Here is a 17468-nt window from a genome sequence, read left to right as displayed (position 1 = left end):
CCCAAACTGCATGAAACTTTCAGAAAATTATATGGGCCTTCCACTAAAACCAAACATGCTGGCCCCTCTAAATCTTATCAGCCGGCCCTCCAAGTTTTTAACAAACGGCTCCCAAACATCCCAACAGCCCACAAAGTTACTCCAGCCAGACCAGTGAAGCATAAGCCCACTCGGAAAACAATGAGTTCTTGGACTGCAATGCCTACTCACTCATAAAAGCATAAGCTCATTAATAAAAGCACAAGTCCACCCTCAGAAGCACAAGGTCACTGAATGAAGTATGAGCTCAAAGAACAAGACAAAAGTGACTGAACCAAAGCACAACTTTACCATAAAAATAAAATTGATTCTTTGAGTTGATCATGGTTGGCGAGGAAGGAGACAATTACAAAAATGTTTCTTTCTTTATTTAAGAGGTAGATCATGCCTTGTTGGGAAATGACCACATATAATCTCGGCTTTAAAGTGGCAAACAGCAGTTTGCACTTTGCTTGAGTATAAGCACTAATAAACTGCTTATTAAACCGTACCAAACTCAGCATAGGGAGGCTGCAAGTCAACCTTGTAATTTCTTTGATTTACTAAATATCGAAATATTACACTATATGGTGTTCTCAAGATCACCTGCTGTCGTGGTTCCACTCTGAAAGTGGCCTAATTCCATATTCATGTGGCTACATGCTGACCTCTGTGCTGCCTGACTTGTGTAAAAGAACCGAGAGGACTAAATTAGGGTATGCATGGGCTCTCTATTTTCTAGCAGGTACAGTTAGAGTATGGAATATTAACAAATCAATTTTAATTGACTAAAGTGAGACAGATTGCTGAGTTGTGGGATAGCATTCACACTGCAGGATACTGATACAATAGTGTCAGTAGAAAGATTAGGGAAATCAAGGAAGGTCTGGTGGTCTTGTAGAAATATGTCCCCTCAAACTGCTTTCAACAGCTTGTCTCCAGTTGCCAAATAATCGTACTTATAATGTAGTTTACACCATTTTCAACACTCGCATCTATTGGTTTAGAAGGGCACCCATTCTTTCATACCTGAAGCTGAGCTCCACGGAGGAGAATGAACAACTCGTGGAGACGCATTCACAATCCCGGAACCTCTCATACAATCCATATGTAGCAAACAGTGGTATACATTTAAGAAATAAACCTAATGATGGACATGAGTTTAAAAAGAAAGTTCTGTGAGGCTGCAGTGGTCTCACAGACATGCAACCAATGTCCTACTCTGCACTAGGAAGGGAGATATATAGCCCATGCTCTACTTTTACACCCTTGCATGATTTTGTCACTATGTTACATTATAATTTCACGGTTGCATTTTGATTGCTCCATGATTTCAACATAGCTACAATGTACGATTGAAACAGCCACATTAGAAGATGAATGCACCACTGCCAGTCATGCCGCTATATTGCAATCCCTGTGGATTACACTGTTTTGTAGCTATTGCAGTCATTTTATCGCTACCACTCTACTATACATCACCCCATGAACACACTAGACTACTGATTTACAAATATTGATTTGATACCTCTTCGGATACTGATACACAAACCAAACCGGCCATAACCTGAGCATTTAGACACTAGACAATGCCCTGGTTGCTGCCTCCTAACAGAGAGACACTCTATAATGTAGAAGCAGACTCTTCTGTACAGCGGGGCTCAATTAAAGCATTTCATGTAGTTGACGTTGCGCTGCCATTTGTGCTGCACTGTCTCTTTGAGTCTTCAAAAGTTTGTTTAATCTCCAAGCCTGAAGCCAACCCTCAAATCCATGGGCACCAGCAAGGCAGAGCCTTATGTCTCGGGAGCAGCATTCACAGGCAGACGGAACCCAGCGCGTGCTGCATTCACAGGCAGAAACTGGAGTGTGGGTATTAATTATCTCTATGTCAATTAGTGCCATGCATTGGTGAACCAACACAACCTGCTCGCTGGCACCGAAGTCTGGACTGGAGGGCTTCTGGTCTAATTTAGCATTTTTATCTGGAGCCAATTTTAAATGAAAGACAATATTCTCTGGAGCTCGAAGTGGTCTGTGTATCAGTCTCCAACTGAATATCTGGCAAGGGACAGAATGCACCCAGTCACCACAAGCCATCACAACAAACAAGCTGAGAAGATTGGCGTGTTACTGTTAATCACAACACATTATTTCTGTGATGAATTATGAAATGGAATGTGGATAGGATGCCAGGATGGTGCACTGTACCTGATTGCCAAGGAAGAACTAGAAAAAGAGAAGAGGAAGGAAAAAAATAACAGGTGAACGTTAACAGGCTGTCCATGGAAACAAATAGGGAACAAAGACACCACATGTTGTGAGGGGTCCTGTGAACCCATAGAAGTAAAAGGACCCCACTGACAAGGCTGCAGAAGTATTGTTTGTTTCTTTTTATCAAAGCACCTTCAGGGGTCCCTCCCAATCAGTTCCCTTTTCACTGATTTGCTCAAACAACCTGTGCACGGAGGTTCAGAAAGACGTCTAGCGTAAGGAAGATGTTTCAATTTCTGGTGACAACTATCAAATCAGTGAACACTTCCAGTGGAGTATGAATTGCAGACAGAAACAAGTCCCTTGTGAGGTGGGTCAGGCAGCCATCTTTTAGGGAGTGGATAAGTGTTCAATATATGCACCCGAATACACACTCCTTACCCGGTACTTGTTCTCTCCAATCTGCTCCACTTGAAACCTCTTTGCACACTTGCACTGCGCCACTTGCCGTGTGACCTGTGGGATTAGAGAAGGCAGTAGCTTTCAGAAGGATGCTTGCTAACTGTTCACACATCTGCATGTTCGACAACATCACAAGTTGATCTGCTCAAGTACTCTCCTGGGCTACTCTTTTTTTACCTCCTCTGAGAATCCACAGTATGCCATCTGCAACAGAAGATCGAGGAGCAGGTCTGTTAAGCTGCCAACACAAATGTGCTGCTAATGTCTTACTGGTGCAAGATGAGCGGAGTGACAAAAACTACACACACCCTTTGCAGCTTTTGGAAGACCAAGGGCAGAATGATAGTCAAAACATCAAATGGCACGGCTGTGTGGGATTCCAAACTATGTTTAACCAAGGCATAATATTTCTTTTAAAAACAATTTAAAACATCTTTTACTGATGTCACTGAAACCCTCAGAGGATCGATAATATTCTTCTAGAATTTAATTCTGGTTTCTTTATGACCAAATTAACACTTATTTGCATTTATTGTGATGGCTTGATACAGATCCTAAACCATAAATACTGTGGTTAATAGTAATTCATTATAGTAGGCCCACTAATTCTGATATTGGTGATCCCTGAAATTCTTTGAGCCTTTGCACATTATAAGTGTTAGGAACAATTGTTTGTGCCATTTTGACCAACCAAGAGTCACACAAAGAACAAGCTACCTACCTTTGGTAACGCCTTATCTGGTAGAGACTATATCTAGCCGCAGATTCCTTACCTTTGAATTGCCCTAGAGTCAGACTGGACCTAGAATATTTTATGAGCAGTACCCTTGCACGCCTGTAGCTGGGAGTCGATCAGTGAAAGAAACTGGCTCTATATATACTACACCAAAATGAGGTATAGTATGTATAGAGTCCAAGTGTCCCCAGAGGTAGGCAGAGGTTAAAGTTAGATAGAACCTTACTCTCTAATAGTGGTAGCTTGGTCGAGCAGTAAGGCAGTATCAGAGGACAGTGTAAAGCATTTGATAAACACCGTCAGTCAGCAAATGAATTCACACACTCAAGAACTGAAGCACGAGTTACTTAGCTTCGGTAACAATATATCTGTAAGAAACAGTACTTAGTATTAGATTCCTTCCCTTAGAATATCCCCAGGCGTCAGTCTGGATCCGGAAATTTTTGCGTAGCAGTACCCCTGTGCGTCGGTAGGCGTCATCTGCGGCTCCGCGTCCGTCGTCAGGATGACGTCGCCGGAGTACTTAGACGCCGCCCTCGCGCGCTGACGTCAGTTCTTATACACAGCTTTTCCGCGCCAGAAAGGCAGAGCCATGATAAAAACCAACACTGGTGCCATGAAACTAGGGCCCTGAAAGGGGATGAACTTAACCCTAGATAAGGGTTTGCAGAACTGGGAGGATGCGTGTGGTGGTAAGGAATCTAATACTAACTACTGTTTCTTACAGTTATATCGTTACCGACGGTAAGTAACTTGTTCATCTGAAAGAAACAGGTTAGTATTAGATTCCTTAACTTAGAATAGATACCCCAGCAATACCAACCCCGGTGGTGGGTCTGCGAACCAATGATCACACCAGAAAGTCCTGGGGAACGGAAAGGCCGAAAAAGCCATCTCTCTGGACTTGGCTGTCCAGGCAGTAGTATCTTGCGAACGTGTGCAACGAGGCCCACGTAGCTGCCTGACAGATGTCCTGCAAGGGGACTCCCCGACCCAGGGCAGTAGTAGCCGCCGTGGCCCGAGTGGAATGGGCACGTAGCCCCACAGGAGGCTCCTTTTTAGCCTGTGAATAACAAGCCTTGATGCACAAGACAACCCATCGGAAATGGTCCGTTGGTACACCGCCCGTCCCTTCTTAGCACCCAAGTAACCAACAAAGAGTTGGTCATCCACCCGGAACTGGCATGTGCGATCCAGATAGTATGAGAGTGCACGTTTTGGGTCAAGACGGTGGAGCCTCTCTTCCTCGTTCGAGGGATGTGGAGGCGGAAAGAAGGTCGCGTCCGCAACCCAACTTTGTCCGGATGGACAGAAAGGAAAGGAGGTTGTGAAGAAAGGGCCTGGAGCTCACTCACTCTCCTGGCAGAGGTGATGGCAACCAGGAATGCAGTCTTAAGAGTCAGAAGATGAAGAGGACAGTTATGAAGTGGCTCGAAGGGAGCACATATCAGATAAGACAAAAAAAGTTTCAAGTCCCAATGAGGCATCACGAAAGAAACAGGGGGGAACATATGAGTGATGCCCTTCAAGAACCTATTTACAACCGGGGACTTGAAAAGAGAAGGCTGATCAGGGGCCTTAAGAAGGCGGAAATGGCAGAGAGGTAGCCCTTGATAGTGCCCAGAGCAGAACCCTGCTGGGCAAGAGAAAGAAGAAAGAGGAGAACCTCAGAAAGAGGGTCAGAGAGTGGATCCACAGCCTTTGCTGTGCACCACACCACAAATTTGTTCCACCTGCAGGCGTATACCGATTTTGTGGATGAACGCCTGGCTGCCAGAATAACATCACAGACTTCAGGAGGCAAGTCAAATGGCCTCAACTGTCGCCGCTCAATCTCCACGCATGGAGGTGGAGGCTGGACAGGTTCGTGTGGAGGACCGTCCCCTGCTGCTGCGACAGAAGGTCCTCCTGAAGAGGCAGACGAATCGGGGGATTGGCTGACATGCTGAGTAGCCCGGGATACCAGTATCTTCGTGCCCAGTCCGGAGCCACAAGGATGACTTGGGCCCGGTCGTGTCTGATCTTTTTCAGCACTCTGGGCGGAAGTGGTATAGGCCGAAAGGCGTACAACAGACCGCAATTCCACTCGCAACGAAAAGAGTATCCGAGCGAGTGCCACCTTGGAAATTCCAGCGCGCAGAACTGATGACATTGCGCGTTCTCTTCTGTGGCGAATAGATCTAACCAAGGCTCTCCCCACTGCTGAAAAAGACCTTGCGCCACGTCCAAGTTGAGACGCCATTCATGATCCATCATGCACCGACGGCTGAGTTCGTCCGCCCTGGCGTTCAGGGAACCTGCCAGGTGTTGAACCACCAGGGTCACGCCCTGATGTTCCAGCCACTGCCAGAGGCGCAGAGCCTCCTGGCATAGGGTCCACGACTTCACCCCGTCCTGTTTGTTGGAGTACCACATGGCGGTGGTGTTGTCCGTGAACACCTGCACTACACAACCCGGACAGAGGGGAGGAATGCCTTCAGTGCAAGCCGGATTGCCCGCAGCTTCAGAAGGTTGATGTGGAGCCGGGACTGCGCCGGAGACCAGAGGCCTCTGATCTCCGCCTCTTCCATTTGGCCCCCCAGACCTGGAGGGACACGTCCGTCACAACTAAGTGCTCCGGTTGGGGGTAGGGAGAGGGATCTGCCGCTGACCCAATTGCGGTCCGTGAGCCACCACTGCAACGGTCTTGCAGTGCCCTCCGAGATCAAGACATGGTCTGACAAGTTGCCCTGATGCTGGGCCCACTGAAACTTCGGTCCCACTGAAGAGCCCGCATCCGCCACCTGGCGTGATGCACCAGAAGGATGCAGGAGGCCATCAGCCCCAGAAGCCGCAGCGTCAACCTGACCGAGACTCTGGATAATGGCTGAAAGATCGGAATCAGAGCCTGAATATCCCGAACCTGCTGTTCGGGAGGATAAACCCGAAACTGCGCAGTCGAGAACCGCTCCGATGAAGAGGAGCTTCTGAGAGGGACACAGGTGCGACTTCAGCACATCGATGAAGAACCCCAGCAGGTGCAGGCCGCAGTCTGGAGGTGGCTGACGACTGTCTGGGGCGAGCCCGCCTTCAACAACCAGTCGTCGAGGTAGGGGAAGACTGAAACCCCTACCCTGTGCAGATGAGCTGCGACCACCGCCATCACATTCGTGAACAACCGGGGGGCGCTGGTAAGGCCTAAGGGGAGCACGGTGAACCGCAGGTAGCGCCGGTGGAAATTGGCGTCCTGCAAGTCCAATGGTACCATCCAGTCTCCTGGGTCTAGGGTAGCTTAGACCTGAGCCAAAGTTAGCATCTTGAACTTCTCCTTCCGGAGGAAGTTATTGACGTTCCGCAGGTCCAAGATAGGGCGTAGGCCCCCTTTGCCCTTCTTGGGGAACCAGAAAGTAGTGGGAGTAACTACCACACCCTACTTCTGGCATCGGAAAGCGCTCAATGGCCCCCTTGGCCAAGAGGGCCGTAACTTTATCTTGCAGAAGTTGCAAGTGATCCCCCGACACGCGGTGGTACTGCGGTGGCATGGCTGGAGGGGTCACCTCGAAGGGGAGGGATTGGCCCCTCCGGACGAGTTGCTGCACCCATCTGTCCGATGTGATGGAGCGCCAGTGGAGGTGATGGTGAACCCTGGCCCCCACTGGCGTCAAATGGGCCCAAAAGCTCGGACTAGGAAGGCTTTGAGGCGGCTGCTGCGGGGATAGATGTGGACTGGCCGCGCCGTTGTCCCCTGTTACCGCCACAATGGTAACCACGCCCGCCGCCGCGCTGAATGTTAGTCTGCGGCCCGTGGCTGGCAGGACGTGTGGGGGCGCCCCTTACGTGGCCACGAAAGGAGCGCGGGGCAGACAGTCTCAAGGACTTGGGCGTAGCCCTGGAGTCCTTAAACCGTTCCAGCGCACTATCTGCCTTGCCACCGAAGAGGTGGATGCCATCGAACGACATGTCCATAAGTGTGTTCTGGACATCGGCCGAGAAGAAGGCGGACATCAGCCAGGCGTGGCGGCGAAACGCCACAGACGTGGAAATCGCTCTCCCCAGCGAGTCCGTGGTATCCAGCTCACATTGTATTGTTATTGTTAGTGTCAGTTTATATAGCCCCAAATCACCGGCAGGTCTCAGGGCGCTTTTGACCGCAAAACACAACAACCTAGTCAGCAACAGGAGAACGAGTAGAAACTATACTGGGCTCAACGCTGCTCTGAATAAGATGGTCTTTAGGGCTTTCCTAAAGCGGAGCAGGTTTCCGTCTTTGCGAAGAGCCTCAGGCAATTCATTCCAAATCTTAGGCAGCAAGACCGAGAAAGATCTCCCTCCTTTTGTAGCTAATCTGAACCGGGGGCACACGAGCAGTTGAGCCTCGGAGGACCTTAGGCTTCTTTCAGGCCGATAGATCTCCAACCTTTCTTTAATATAGGCAGGGGCTTGCCCATAGATGGACTTATGGGCAACTTGTATGGAATACCGTGCTGCGTCTGGTCCCTCCGCGAGGGCTTGAGCGAGCTTCACCCGGGCTCCCTCCGGGCACTCAGGCAGCACGGCCGCAACCGTATCCCACAGGGAGGGGGTATGACATCCCAAGAGGCACGCGGTGTTGACCGACCGCAACCCCAAAGTAAGGGAGGAGAACATCTTCTTGCCGAATTGCACGTACCTCTTGGATTCCCGATCTGGTGGTGCAGCAGAGGCTCCGGGGAATTTACCTGCGGTTTAAGGACCTCTGTGAGGATGTTTGACCTCACCTTTGTGACGGGGAGCTCAAGAGCCAAGGCCTTGGCCGCCCTCTTCAGCACTACACTATAAGTAGCCCACTCCTCTGTAGCCACAGTAGGAGGGGAGACAAAACCAGTGTCTGGGGAGGTTTCCTGGCCACTGGCTTCCCCTAGTTCCTGTGTCCAGTCCTGAAATGACTGGCACTCATGTGCCAGAGGGTCCTCAGACCCCTCCCAGCCTCCCTCGTCGTCCATCTCCTGGTATTCAGGGGTGAAGGATGGACCCAGATCCTCGAAGAATTCCTCTTCGGCCGGCACCGAATGCGGCGTCTAGCGACGCCGTTCCGGCATCGGATCCAGACCAAGGGGTCGATCAGGGATGGCGTCGTGCGGGACCGACGCCAGCGGGGTCGTAAGGTCGACCAGGATCCGGAACCGGACCCAGTGGGGCCCTGTGGCACTGGGACCGAAGTCGCCGGGGCCAAGGACCCGGCCCGCTTGGGCTCCCAGCCAGGGCTGCGGGGCCTGAAGGCGCCGCGGAACACGACGGAGAAGTGAGCGACCTCATGGCCATGAGGAAGGCATCGATCTCCTCCGGCGTCGCATTCTGCCCAGGGACTGGCGGGTATGGAGCAGGCCGCGACACCTGCGGCTCCGGTGGAGCCGCTTGGGCGGTGTCACCCGAACCCCCAGCCGCATCGCACGAGCGTCGGGGGGAGTCAGAAGAGCGATGTTGCCTCTTCGACTTCTTGTGCCTCTTACCTGAGGACTTGGAGACCGACGAGTGGTGTCGACTGGCCGAACTGTGATGACTCCAGCCCTGAGACCGGTCCCTCGACCTCCTTCCGGACCGGGACCTCGAGCGGCGTGCGGCCGACTGACGGAGCTTGAGGCACTCCCTTCTACCCTTCGACGTCAAGGCCCGGCAGTCGGGCATGACTTGTCATCGTGGTCGGGCCCCAGGCAATGCAGCTACTGGTGGTAACCAACATCAGTCCGTTGCAGTCGGCACAGGGCTTGAACCCGGGCACCTCTACTGTCACCGATGGAGTCGTTCGACTCGAAACAGATCCAAAAAGGATCGAAAAAGCTTAGTCAAAAAGTGACTGAAGGGTACCACTTTCTCCGGACCTGCGCTTGCTGGTGCGGAAAAAAGAAGAACTGACATCAGCGCGCGAGGGCGGCGTCTATGTACTCCGGCGACGTCATACCGGCGCCAACGACGGACGCTCAGCCGCATACGACGCCTACCGACGTGCAGGGGTACTGCTACGCAAAAATCTCCGGATCCAGACTGACGCCTAGGGATATTTTAAGGTAGGGAATCTAATACTAACCTGTTTTTTTCAGATCCACTAGATTCTCCAAAGTAGGGTGTTGTGCCAGGAAGACAGGGTTGCCAGGCACAGGCCAATAGTGATAGGCAGCTCTGAACAGGGCTTAGCCCAGGTGCCCAGACGGGTGCGAGTAAGTGCCTTACTGAAAGGTAAGAGAAACCTGCATAGACTGCAAAACTTTCATTAACATGTTAGTTTAGACTTCCATGATCAGTAATGTCAAATCCAGCACCACAGCTGCCCTTTGCACAACTATGGCGAACAAGGCTGTTTCCTCTGTGGCAGGACTCGGGGTATACTAGACCATTATCAGAGGAGGTGTGAAGCCCACTGGTATCCAGAAGCTTTTCTTACCAATTGTCTTCTTCATACTGGAGAACATAATTGTTCCCCTCATTACAGTTCTGATTCTTGGAGTGTGAGCCCAAAAGATTCTGTAGAGTCTGTGCCCTACTATGTAGGTAGGGCAAGGTGTCAGAGGGGTCGTCAAGCAGCGCGCGCCCGTTGCGACTTCAGGGAGGTGGATTTAATTGGAAATATTACAAAAACATAGAAGGAGAAATGATCTGTTAATACTGATCACCCCAACATCCGTGGGATAGTCATCGATGAGCACATCTGACTGCAACAAATGTATCACCTCCTTCTTTAGCTTTAATTCCTGTTAGGTGTTCCAGCATCTATGTCCAATTCGAGCCGCAGGCCTTATACTCCTACAGACGCTTGTGACCTCAATAAAGATCCGATGGTTTAAAGGCAACCTTCCCCACATGCTCGGACACGAATTGTACTACTTTCTCATTCATGCCGAACTACATGCACATGGCTTCCAATTTACTCTGCACCCAAGATATTGTCTTGATGATAAAAGTTGCTGCCTGCAACCCCTTTATTGCTGCAATGAGAAAGTGTTCTCAGTGAGACATTTACAGTTCAGCTGCATATGCATCCAGATTGCTGTCACTTCTTATAGTGGGTGGTTGCAGCTGAAATAGTTTTTTTCCATCAGTTATGATTTTATTTTGTCATCCTTCCTCAAGGCGACTACTAATTTTACTCCTCACCTCATAGGGAGTCCAATGAAAAAACTGGAAACCACAGGATCATTCTTGTCAATACACCCCACAAAAACAAATTACAACACTGCTTCCACTTTCCCACTTTGTCCTGAACCGTTCTTGTGTTCTACAATCATGAATATTGCTGCATAAATCATAATGATTTAGAAAAGGGGGTGGTGATGAACAGAGTGTCTGGGTTAAACAGACCACTCTTACCCAGTCCAAAGATCAGGGCTTGATCCATCACCGTTATTTATCTCACTGCCCCATCCCAGCTCAGAACCTGGCTATATGCAAATCAGTCTGTCCCTGGCCCAGTGCATCACCCCTTGTTGTAAATATTTTTGTCCACCCTAAGCGTGGAAGGGTATTCTCAGATGTGAGACCCTTGCTCATTGCACCATCAGGATTCAAGCAAACCGGGCCGAAGACGGCTGTAATGCCAGAAACCGGTCCCCGGGAGCTTGTTTCCTTCCCAGTGTAAGAATTGGCTTTTGTAGTTTGGTTTGCCCTGTTCCCATCATGCACTGGGACAGGAACAGACTAATTTGCATACAGCCAGGTTCTGAAACTGGGATGGTGCAGTGAGCTAAAAAACGGTGTTGGATCTAGCCCTGATCTCTTGACTGGGTGAGAGCTTTCTGCTTAATTCAGAGACTCTGTCCCTCACCACCCCTTGTTGTAAATATTTTTGTCCACCCTAAGCGTGGAAGGGTATTCTCAGATGTGAGACCCTTGCTCATTGCACCATCAGGATTCAAGCAAACCGGGCCGAAGACGGCTGTAATGCCAGAAACCGGTCCCCGGGAGCTTGTTTCCTTCCCAGTGTAAGAATTGGCTTTTGTAGTTTGGTTTGCCCTGTTCCCATCATGCACTGGGACAGGAACAGACTAATTTGCATACAGCCAGGTTCTGAAACTAGGATGGTGCAGTGAGCTAAAAAACGGTGTTGGATCTAGCCCTGATCTCTTGACTGGGTGAGAGCTTTCTGCTTAATTCAGAGACTCTGTCCCTCACCACCCCTTGTTGTAAATATTTTTGTCCACCCTAAGCGTGGAAGGGTATTCTCAGATGTGAGACCCTTGCTCATTGCACCATCAGGATTCAAGCAAACCGGGCCGAAGACGGCTGTAATGCCAGAAACCGGTCCCCGGGAGCTTGTTTCCTTCCCAGTGTAAGAATTGGCTTTTGTAGTTTGGTTTGCCCTGTTCCCATCATGCACTGGGACAGGAACAGACTAATTTGCATACAGCCAGGTTCTGAAACTGGGATGGTGCAGTGAGCTAAAAAACGGTGTTGGATCTAGCCCTGATCTCTTGAATGGGTGAGAGCTTTCTACTTAATTCAGAGACTCTGTCCCTCACCACCCCTTGTTGTAAATATTTTTGTCCACCCTAAGCGTGGAAGGGTATTCTCAGATGTGAGACCCTTGCTCATTGCACCATCAGGATTCAAGCAAACCGGGCCGAAGACGGCTGTAATGCCAGAAACCGGTCCCCGGGAGCTTGTTTCCTTCCCAGTGTAAGAATTGGCTTTTGCAGTTTGGTTTGCCCTGTTCCCATCATGCACTGGGACAGGAACAGACTAATTTGCATACAGCCAGGTTCTGAAACTGGGATGGTGCAGTGAGCTAAAAAACGGTGTTGGATCTAGCCCTGATCTCTTGACTGGGTGAGAGCTTTCTGCTTAATTCAGAGACTCGGTCCCTCACCACCCCTTGTTGTAAATATGCATAAATCATAATGACAACCTTTTTCTTACATCTTTAACTCATTCAACCATACTTTAACTATGTCATCCCTGAATCTGAAAGGAGTGCTTTCTTCAATGGTATTTAAGGCACTTTAGCTATTATTGTAATGCCTATTCCCCCTTGAAGGCCAATCTAGAGTTGTGGCAAGATCTCCTGCCATGCCCATCTCAACCCGCTTACCTCATCTTCAATTTTGTCAGCATCAGTAGTTGGACGGTATGCATCCTTGTTTGGGTGGAGTGCCGCTACAAACTCGTAATAGTCGATGTAGCCATCCCCATCACGGTCAAAGATGTCCGCTACCGCTGTCATCTCCAGTTTAGTGGTGGGAAACTCTGTAGTGAGAAACTTCAGTCACATTGGAGCAAAAGAAAAGGAATGATGCCTGACATACTTAAGAATCAGCAAGGCAGACTTACAATCAGGAACCACCTACCTATAAATACTTATAACCATTTACACAGGCACACTTAGAGATCGCCAAATCTACACATAACCAGTCTCAGCAGATTTACAGACAGACAAGTAGGCATATGTAAAATGTATGACCCAGAGACAGATGCATTCAAGATACAGCTGTGTGTAGGTGGAGCCCAGGGGAGATATAGGGGTTAATTTAGCCATATTCTTCGGATCCGAGCTGTGCCCCTCCCACACGAATGGTGCTTATAAAGTGCTCTAGCCCTCCACTATTCGTGGCTGCCTGTGAGTGCAAGGGGTTGTGAAGGATCACCACGGTGTTGTAACCTCTCCTGCAAACTACAGCGCTTTGTGAAGGAAGAAGATGGAGAGATTCCTTCAAGTGTTGCTTCTCTCTACCGCCTACTATGGCTGCCTAAATAGGCAGGATGTGGCGTGGGCTCTTTCAAAGTAACTTTTAGAAAAATGTCCTTTGGGTTTAAATCAATTCTTCAACACTCCTTCACATAATTATGTTATACACTCCTTAAGGAGTGTGTAACATAATTATGTGAAGGAGTGTTGAAGAATTGAATTAAACCCAAAGGACATTTTTCTAAAAGTTCTTGTATGAACCCTAGTCCTTTTGGAAACCAAGGGTCCCTCTCTTTTTTTGATAAACTCTTCCAAAGTAATACATACAGTTGCTGTTTATGAAAGCAAGATACTGTATGACCTGGAAGACCTCTGGAAGAACTTCTCTGCTCACCCCCATAGGCCCAGAAATTTGAGGGAGGACGGCGATTTGGCTCCCTCTAAACACTACAGCCACTCCGCACCAGCTCTACTGGATTGTGTGTCTCGGAAATAACATAAGTGTGAATAGGTCTTGTGTGTCTGGGAGTGGGTTACTCTATAGTGTGCGTACAGGTGTATGGAATATCCAGTTTGAAATGTATTCTTTTCTCTCGCTCCCTGCCGTTCTCTACCAATCGCCAATCTCCTCTTAAGCGGCAAAAGTAAAGTTTAAAATAACTGGCTCTCGGTTAAATCACAAAACAATTCTCTGGAAGGCCTTTGAAATAAGTGACCCATCTGCTGAATCAAGTTTCCTCGGCAAGCAGCAAAAGTAGGATTCAAGATCATGTGATCCTTGTGCTTCCTGCCAATTACTGAGAGATTGAAGCAGCAGACGTTCAAAGCACATTATATCTATTTTCAAGTACTAGGTTCAAAGATGTAAAAGAAGTACAGATCCAGTGGTAGTATGGTGAAGGTTAGTGGACAGAGGGTGCATGATGGAGGCAGAAGACAAAAGGGCAAGATGGAGGAAGAGTGTACGGGTACAAGAGGTCGAGAGGCAGATACTGCATACAGAAAAAGGCAAGTGAGGATACGTGGAAGTCCGAGTATGGTGGAGAAGAACTGCAGTACAGTGCAAGGTAAGAGGAGGAGTGAAGTATAGTAAAGAATGTGTGTGAGAGGTATAAGAAGAGATCATGCAGCAGGACGAGGAAGCCAAGTATCCTAGCGTGAGGGCGGGCACGAGTAAGGAATAGTGGGAGCAGGCAGGGAGTTTCATTGTGTTTTTATGAGGGCAGTGTAGGTTGAAGGGATAGGAGTGGAAAAGGAGATTTTTTTACATAAGGAAAAGAGAAGCAGACTCATGTAAGAGTGGACACTTACTGGATGCCAAGATCCCATCAATAAATTCCTGCCGTGTAATCTTCCCATCCTGGTCTTTGTCGATCCGCCGGAAAAAGTCCATGACACGTGATTTCTTGTGGTTCATCCACCTCATGTATTTCTTTCGCCACACGTCAAAGTCGAAGTTTGCAAATTCCTTCAACTGAAAGAAAACTCTTCAGACTTTAGAAAAAGAAGCATGCAAGGATGACTGATACACAAGGTGTTCACAGCAAATGTCCGAGGACCGCCTGAAGCCCTCAACCTATATCTTTGTAAGATTTACAAAATAGGAAGACATCTGTACCCCAGAAATCTACGGACAAGGGAATAACAAAGAACAAACAATCTGAAGGAAGAAGCACACCTTTGCAGACAAAAGCTTCTAAATATATCACAGGTATTGGTAGTGCATTTAATTACAAAGATAGACCGTAAATAAAATCAGATGGAATGAGAGGCAACATGAAATTTCACCAATAATTCCATGAACTATCAAATAATACTAAAGAGTGTTGCACGTGATCATGCTTTTGACATCACACAGTGTTTCCATCTGTGCAGCCTATTTTGCAGTGCTACCAGTGTTTATTTCTTCTATATATCATTTTATTAAGAGTCCTCAAAGTGCAAATCTCGCCTACGCTGGCAGACAAGCTGTAAGAAATTACAATATAAACTTACACTTCAAAAAACACAATAGAACATACCAAATTATTATACATATGTATGCCTTAGAATATTTAAGTATCTACAGCTTTTAAAAAGTTGCCACATTTATTTCCTTTAGTCCTCTGCGGACATACTGGTTCCACACGGGGTCCTGCAAGTGAGAAAGCTTTCTGCCCTCCTGGGGAGACGTGCTAAGGAATCCCAGTAAAGAATACAATTGGAGCATGCTCTGGAAGGAAGTGTCACCTCCGTCCTGCTAGAAGCCACACGGGTGTTAGCCCAGAAGGCAAGCTTCAAAGGAGAAGCTGCATTTGAAGAGCAAATGGGTAACACTTGGGAGATGGGCTGCTCCATTGTTTAGGAAGACAGGCTGGCCCTTGGGGCACGAGAGGGAAAACCAGTTGCCAAACTGGTGGGGAAAAACAGTACTCGGACCAGAAAAAATAACTGGAAAGAGCAAGACAGCTTTTTCAAGGCATGCCAAGACTTTGAACCACACTTTAGAATTCTGATGTACTTCTTAACTGCAGAGTTAAGGAACTTCTCTATTTAAACAACAGTGCAGAAATGGTTGCAGGTGTTTTGTTAATGTTAAGAGTCACAGGAACCACAAACTACTGTACCAGGGGATGGGTAGGCACACAGAAGCATTCACCTAGCACCTGCTTCTGCTTGGTGTCCGCCTTCCTGTTGAACATAATATTTGAGTGAGGTTTCTGCAGTATGAGTGTCACTGTTCCCAAGACCTGGGGTGGGAGCTCTAGATTCTGCTGCACAGTCCTTAGTGGAGAAAGGATTGATTCTTCAGTCTCATTCTAGGTCATCATATCTTTCGGAATTCCATTAAAAAAGTTGGCTTTGGAAATCTTTTTGTATCAGTGCAGGAGGGATCAGTATCTGTAGCCCCCAGAGTGGAAGGTGACAGCACAGATTTGCGACTCAGAGGGCCTGAGGAAGTAAGGCCTAATCTAGACAGTTTAGTATCCAGAAGTAGCTATGACACAAGTCTTCGAAGGGGACTGGGTTGCAGGGAAAAAAAAGGAGTGTGTGCGGGCTGAACTTTAATCATGGGAAACCTAGAATTTATGATGCCACAGTTATCATCAGCAATGATGGAGTATCACCTGTCTGTTTTATGATTCAAGAGGGTCCACCAGCTATAGTGGTTGTGGATGAGCAAATATTACAAAGGATGGAAAGGAGGAGGGAGAAACAGTAAAAATAGAAACCTAACCAGGCATCAAAAGGGACTCAACTCAAGGAATGAAACACGAGGGTAACCATGGTCAAATTCTGCCTTATCGAATCCAGTTTGAGGCTTCGAGACTAAGGCACAGAGAACAGCCATTATCAGAAGCAGACATCAGCCTATCTAATGTAACACACAGACATAAATGTAGAATTCTGTACACATTGTAATGTAGAGACAGCAGGTACCAATGAAGATGTTCTCATTGTGACTGGCTTGTTAACAGTATATTTGACAACAAGGGGTGGTGATGGACAGAGTTTCTGAATTAAGCAGAATACTCTCACCCTGTCAATAGATCAGGGCTTGATCCCTCACCGTTATTTATCTCACTGCACCATCCCAGCTCAGAACCTGGCTATATGCAAATCAGTCTGTCCCTGGCCCAGTGCGTCATGGGAACAGGGCAAACCAAACTACCAAGCCAATTCTTACACTGGGAAGGAAACAAGCTACCGGGGACCGGTTTCTGGCATTTCAGCCGTCGTCGGCCCGGCTTGCTTGAATCATGATGGTGCAATGAGCAAGGGACTCACATCTGAGTATACCCTTCCACGCTTAGAGTTTCTGAAATAATCAAAATACTCTCACCCAGACAAGAGATCAGGGCTAGATCCAACACTGTTTTTTAGCTCACTGCACCATCCCAGCTCAGAACCAGGCTATATGCAAATTAGTCTGTTCCTGTCCCCCTTTTCTGAATCGTTTTTGGCCACTATAGGTGTGGCAGGGTATACTCAGACATGAGTCCCTTTCTCACTGCACCATCAGGATTCAAGCAAGCCGGGCCGACAACGGCTGAAATGCCAGAAACCGGTCCCTGGTAGCTTGTCTCCTTTCTGGTGAAGAATTGGCTTGGTAGTTTAGTCTGCCCTGTTCCCATGATGCACTGGGCCAGGGACAGACTGATTTGCATATAGCCAGGTTCTGAGCTGGGATGGTGCAGTGAGATAAATAACGATGATGGATCAAGCCCTGATCTTTGGACTGGGTAAGAGTGGTCTGCTTAATTCAGACACTCTGTTCATCACCACCCCCTTTTCTGAATGGCTTGTTAACAGTGGCATCGCAGACCACCTGTACAGAATCACCAGACCAGGGATCCAATGAAGAGTCAAAATACCAATGGATAATGCACAGTGCAGGCTTTGAAATGTTTTTAAACTTGCATTTAA

The 17468-nt window shown here is 48.1% G+C and overlaps 1 protein-coding gene across 4 annotated transcripts in view; it reads right to left on the bottom strand.

Annotated features, from left to right (window-relative positions):
• The window catches only part of MACF1 (microtubule actin crosslinking factor 1), a 1022862-nt gene that overhangs the window by 75790 nt on the left and 929604 nt on the right, over positions 1–17468 (bottom strand). For all 4 annotated transcript variants that reach the window (XM_086955743.1, XM_086955745.1, XM_086955746.1 and 1 more), the window contains 4 exons: positions 14373–14535; positions 12468–12622; positions 2674–2748; positions 2230–2247 (listed from right to left, as the gene is read on the bottom strand). In XM_086955743.1, coding sequence (XP_086811869.1) covers positions 2230–2247; positions 2674–2748; positions 12468–12622; positions 14373–14535 — 411 coding nt within the window. The remainder of the gene's footprint in view (positions 1–2229; positions 2248–2673; positions 2749–12467; positions 12623–14372; positions 14536–17468) is intronic.

The sequence above is a fragment of the Lissotriton vulgaris genome, chromosome 2_1 (genome assembly GCF_964263255.1).
Source record: "Lissotriton vulgaris chromosome 2_1, aLisVul1.2, whole genome shotgun sequence".
Classification (NCBI taxonomy): Eukaryota; Metazoa; Chordata; class Amphibia; order Caudata; family Salamandridae; genus Lissotriton; species Lissotriton vulgaris.
The sequence above is the reverse complement of the archived record's forward strand: the minus strand, read 5'-3'. Positions and strand labels throughout refer to the sequence as shown.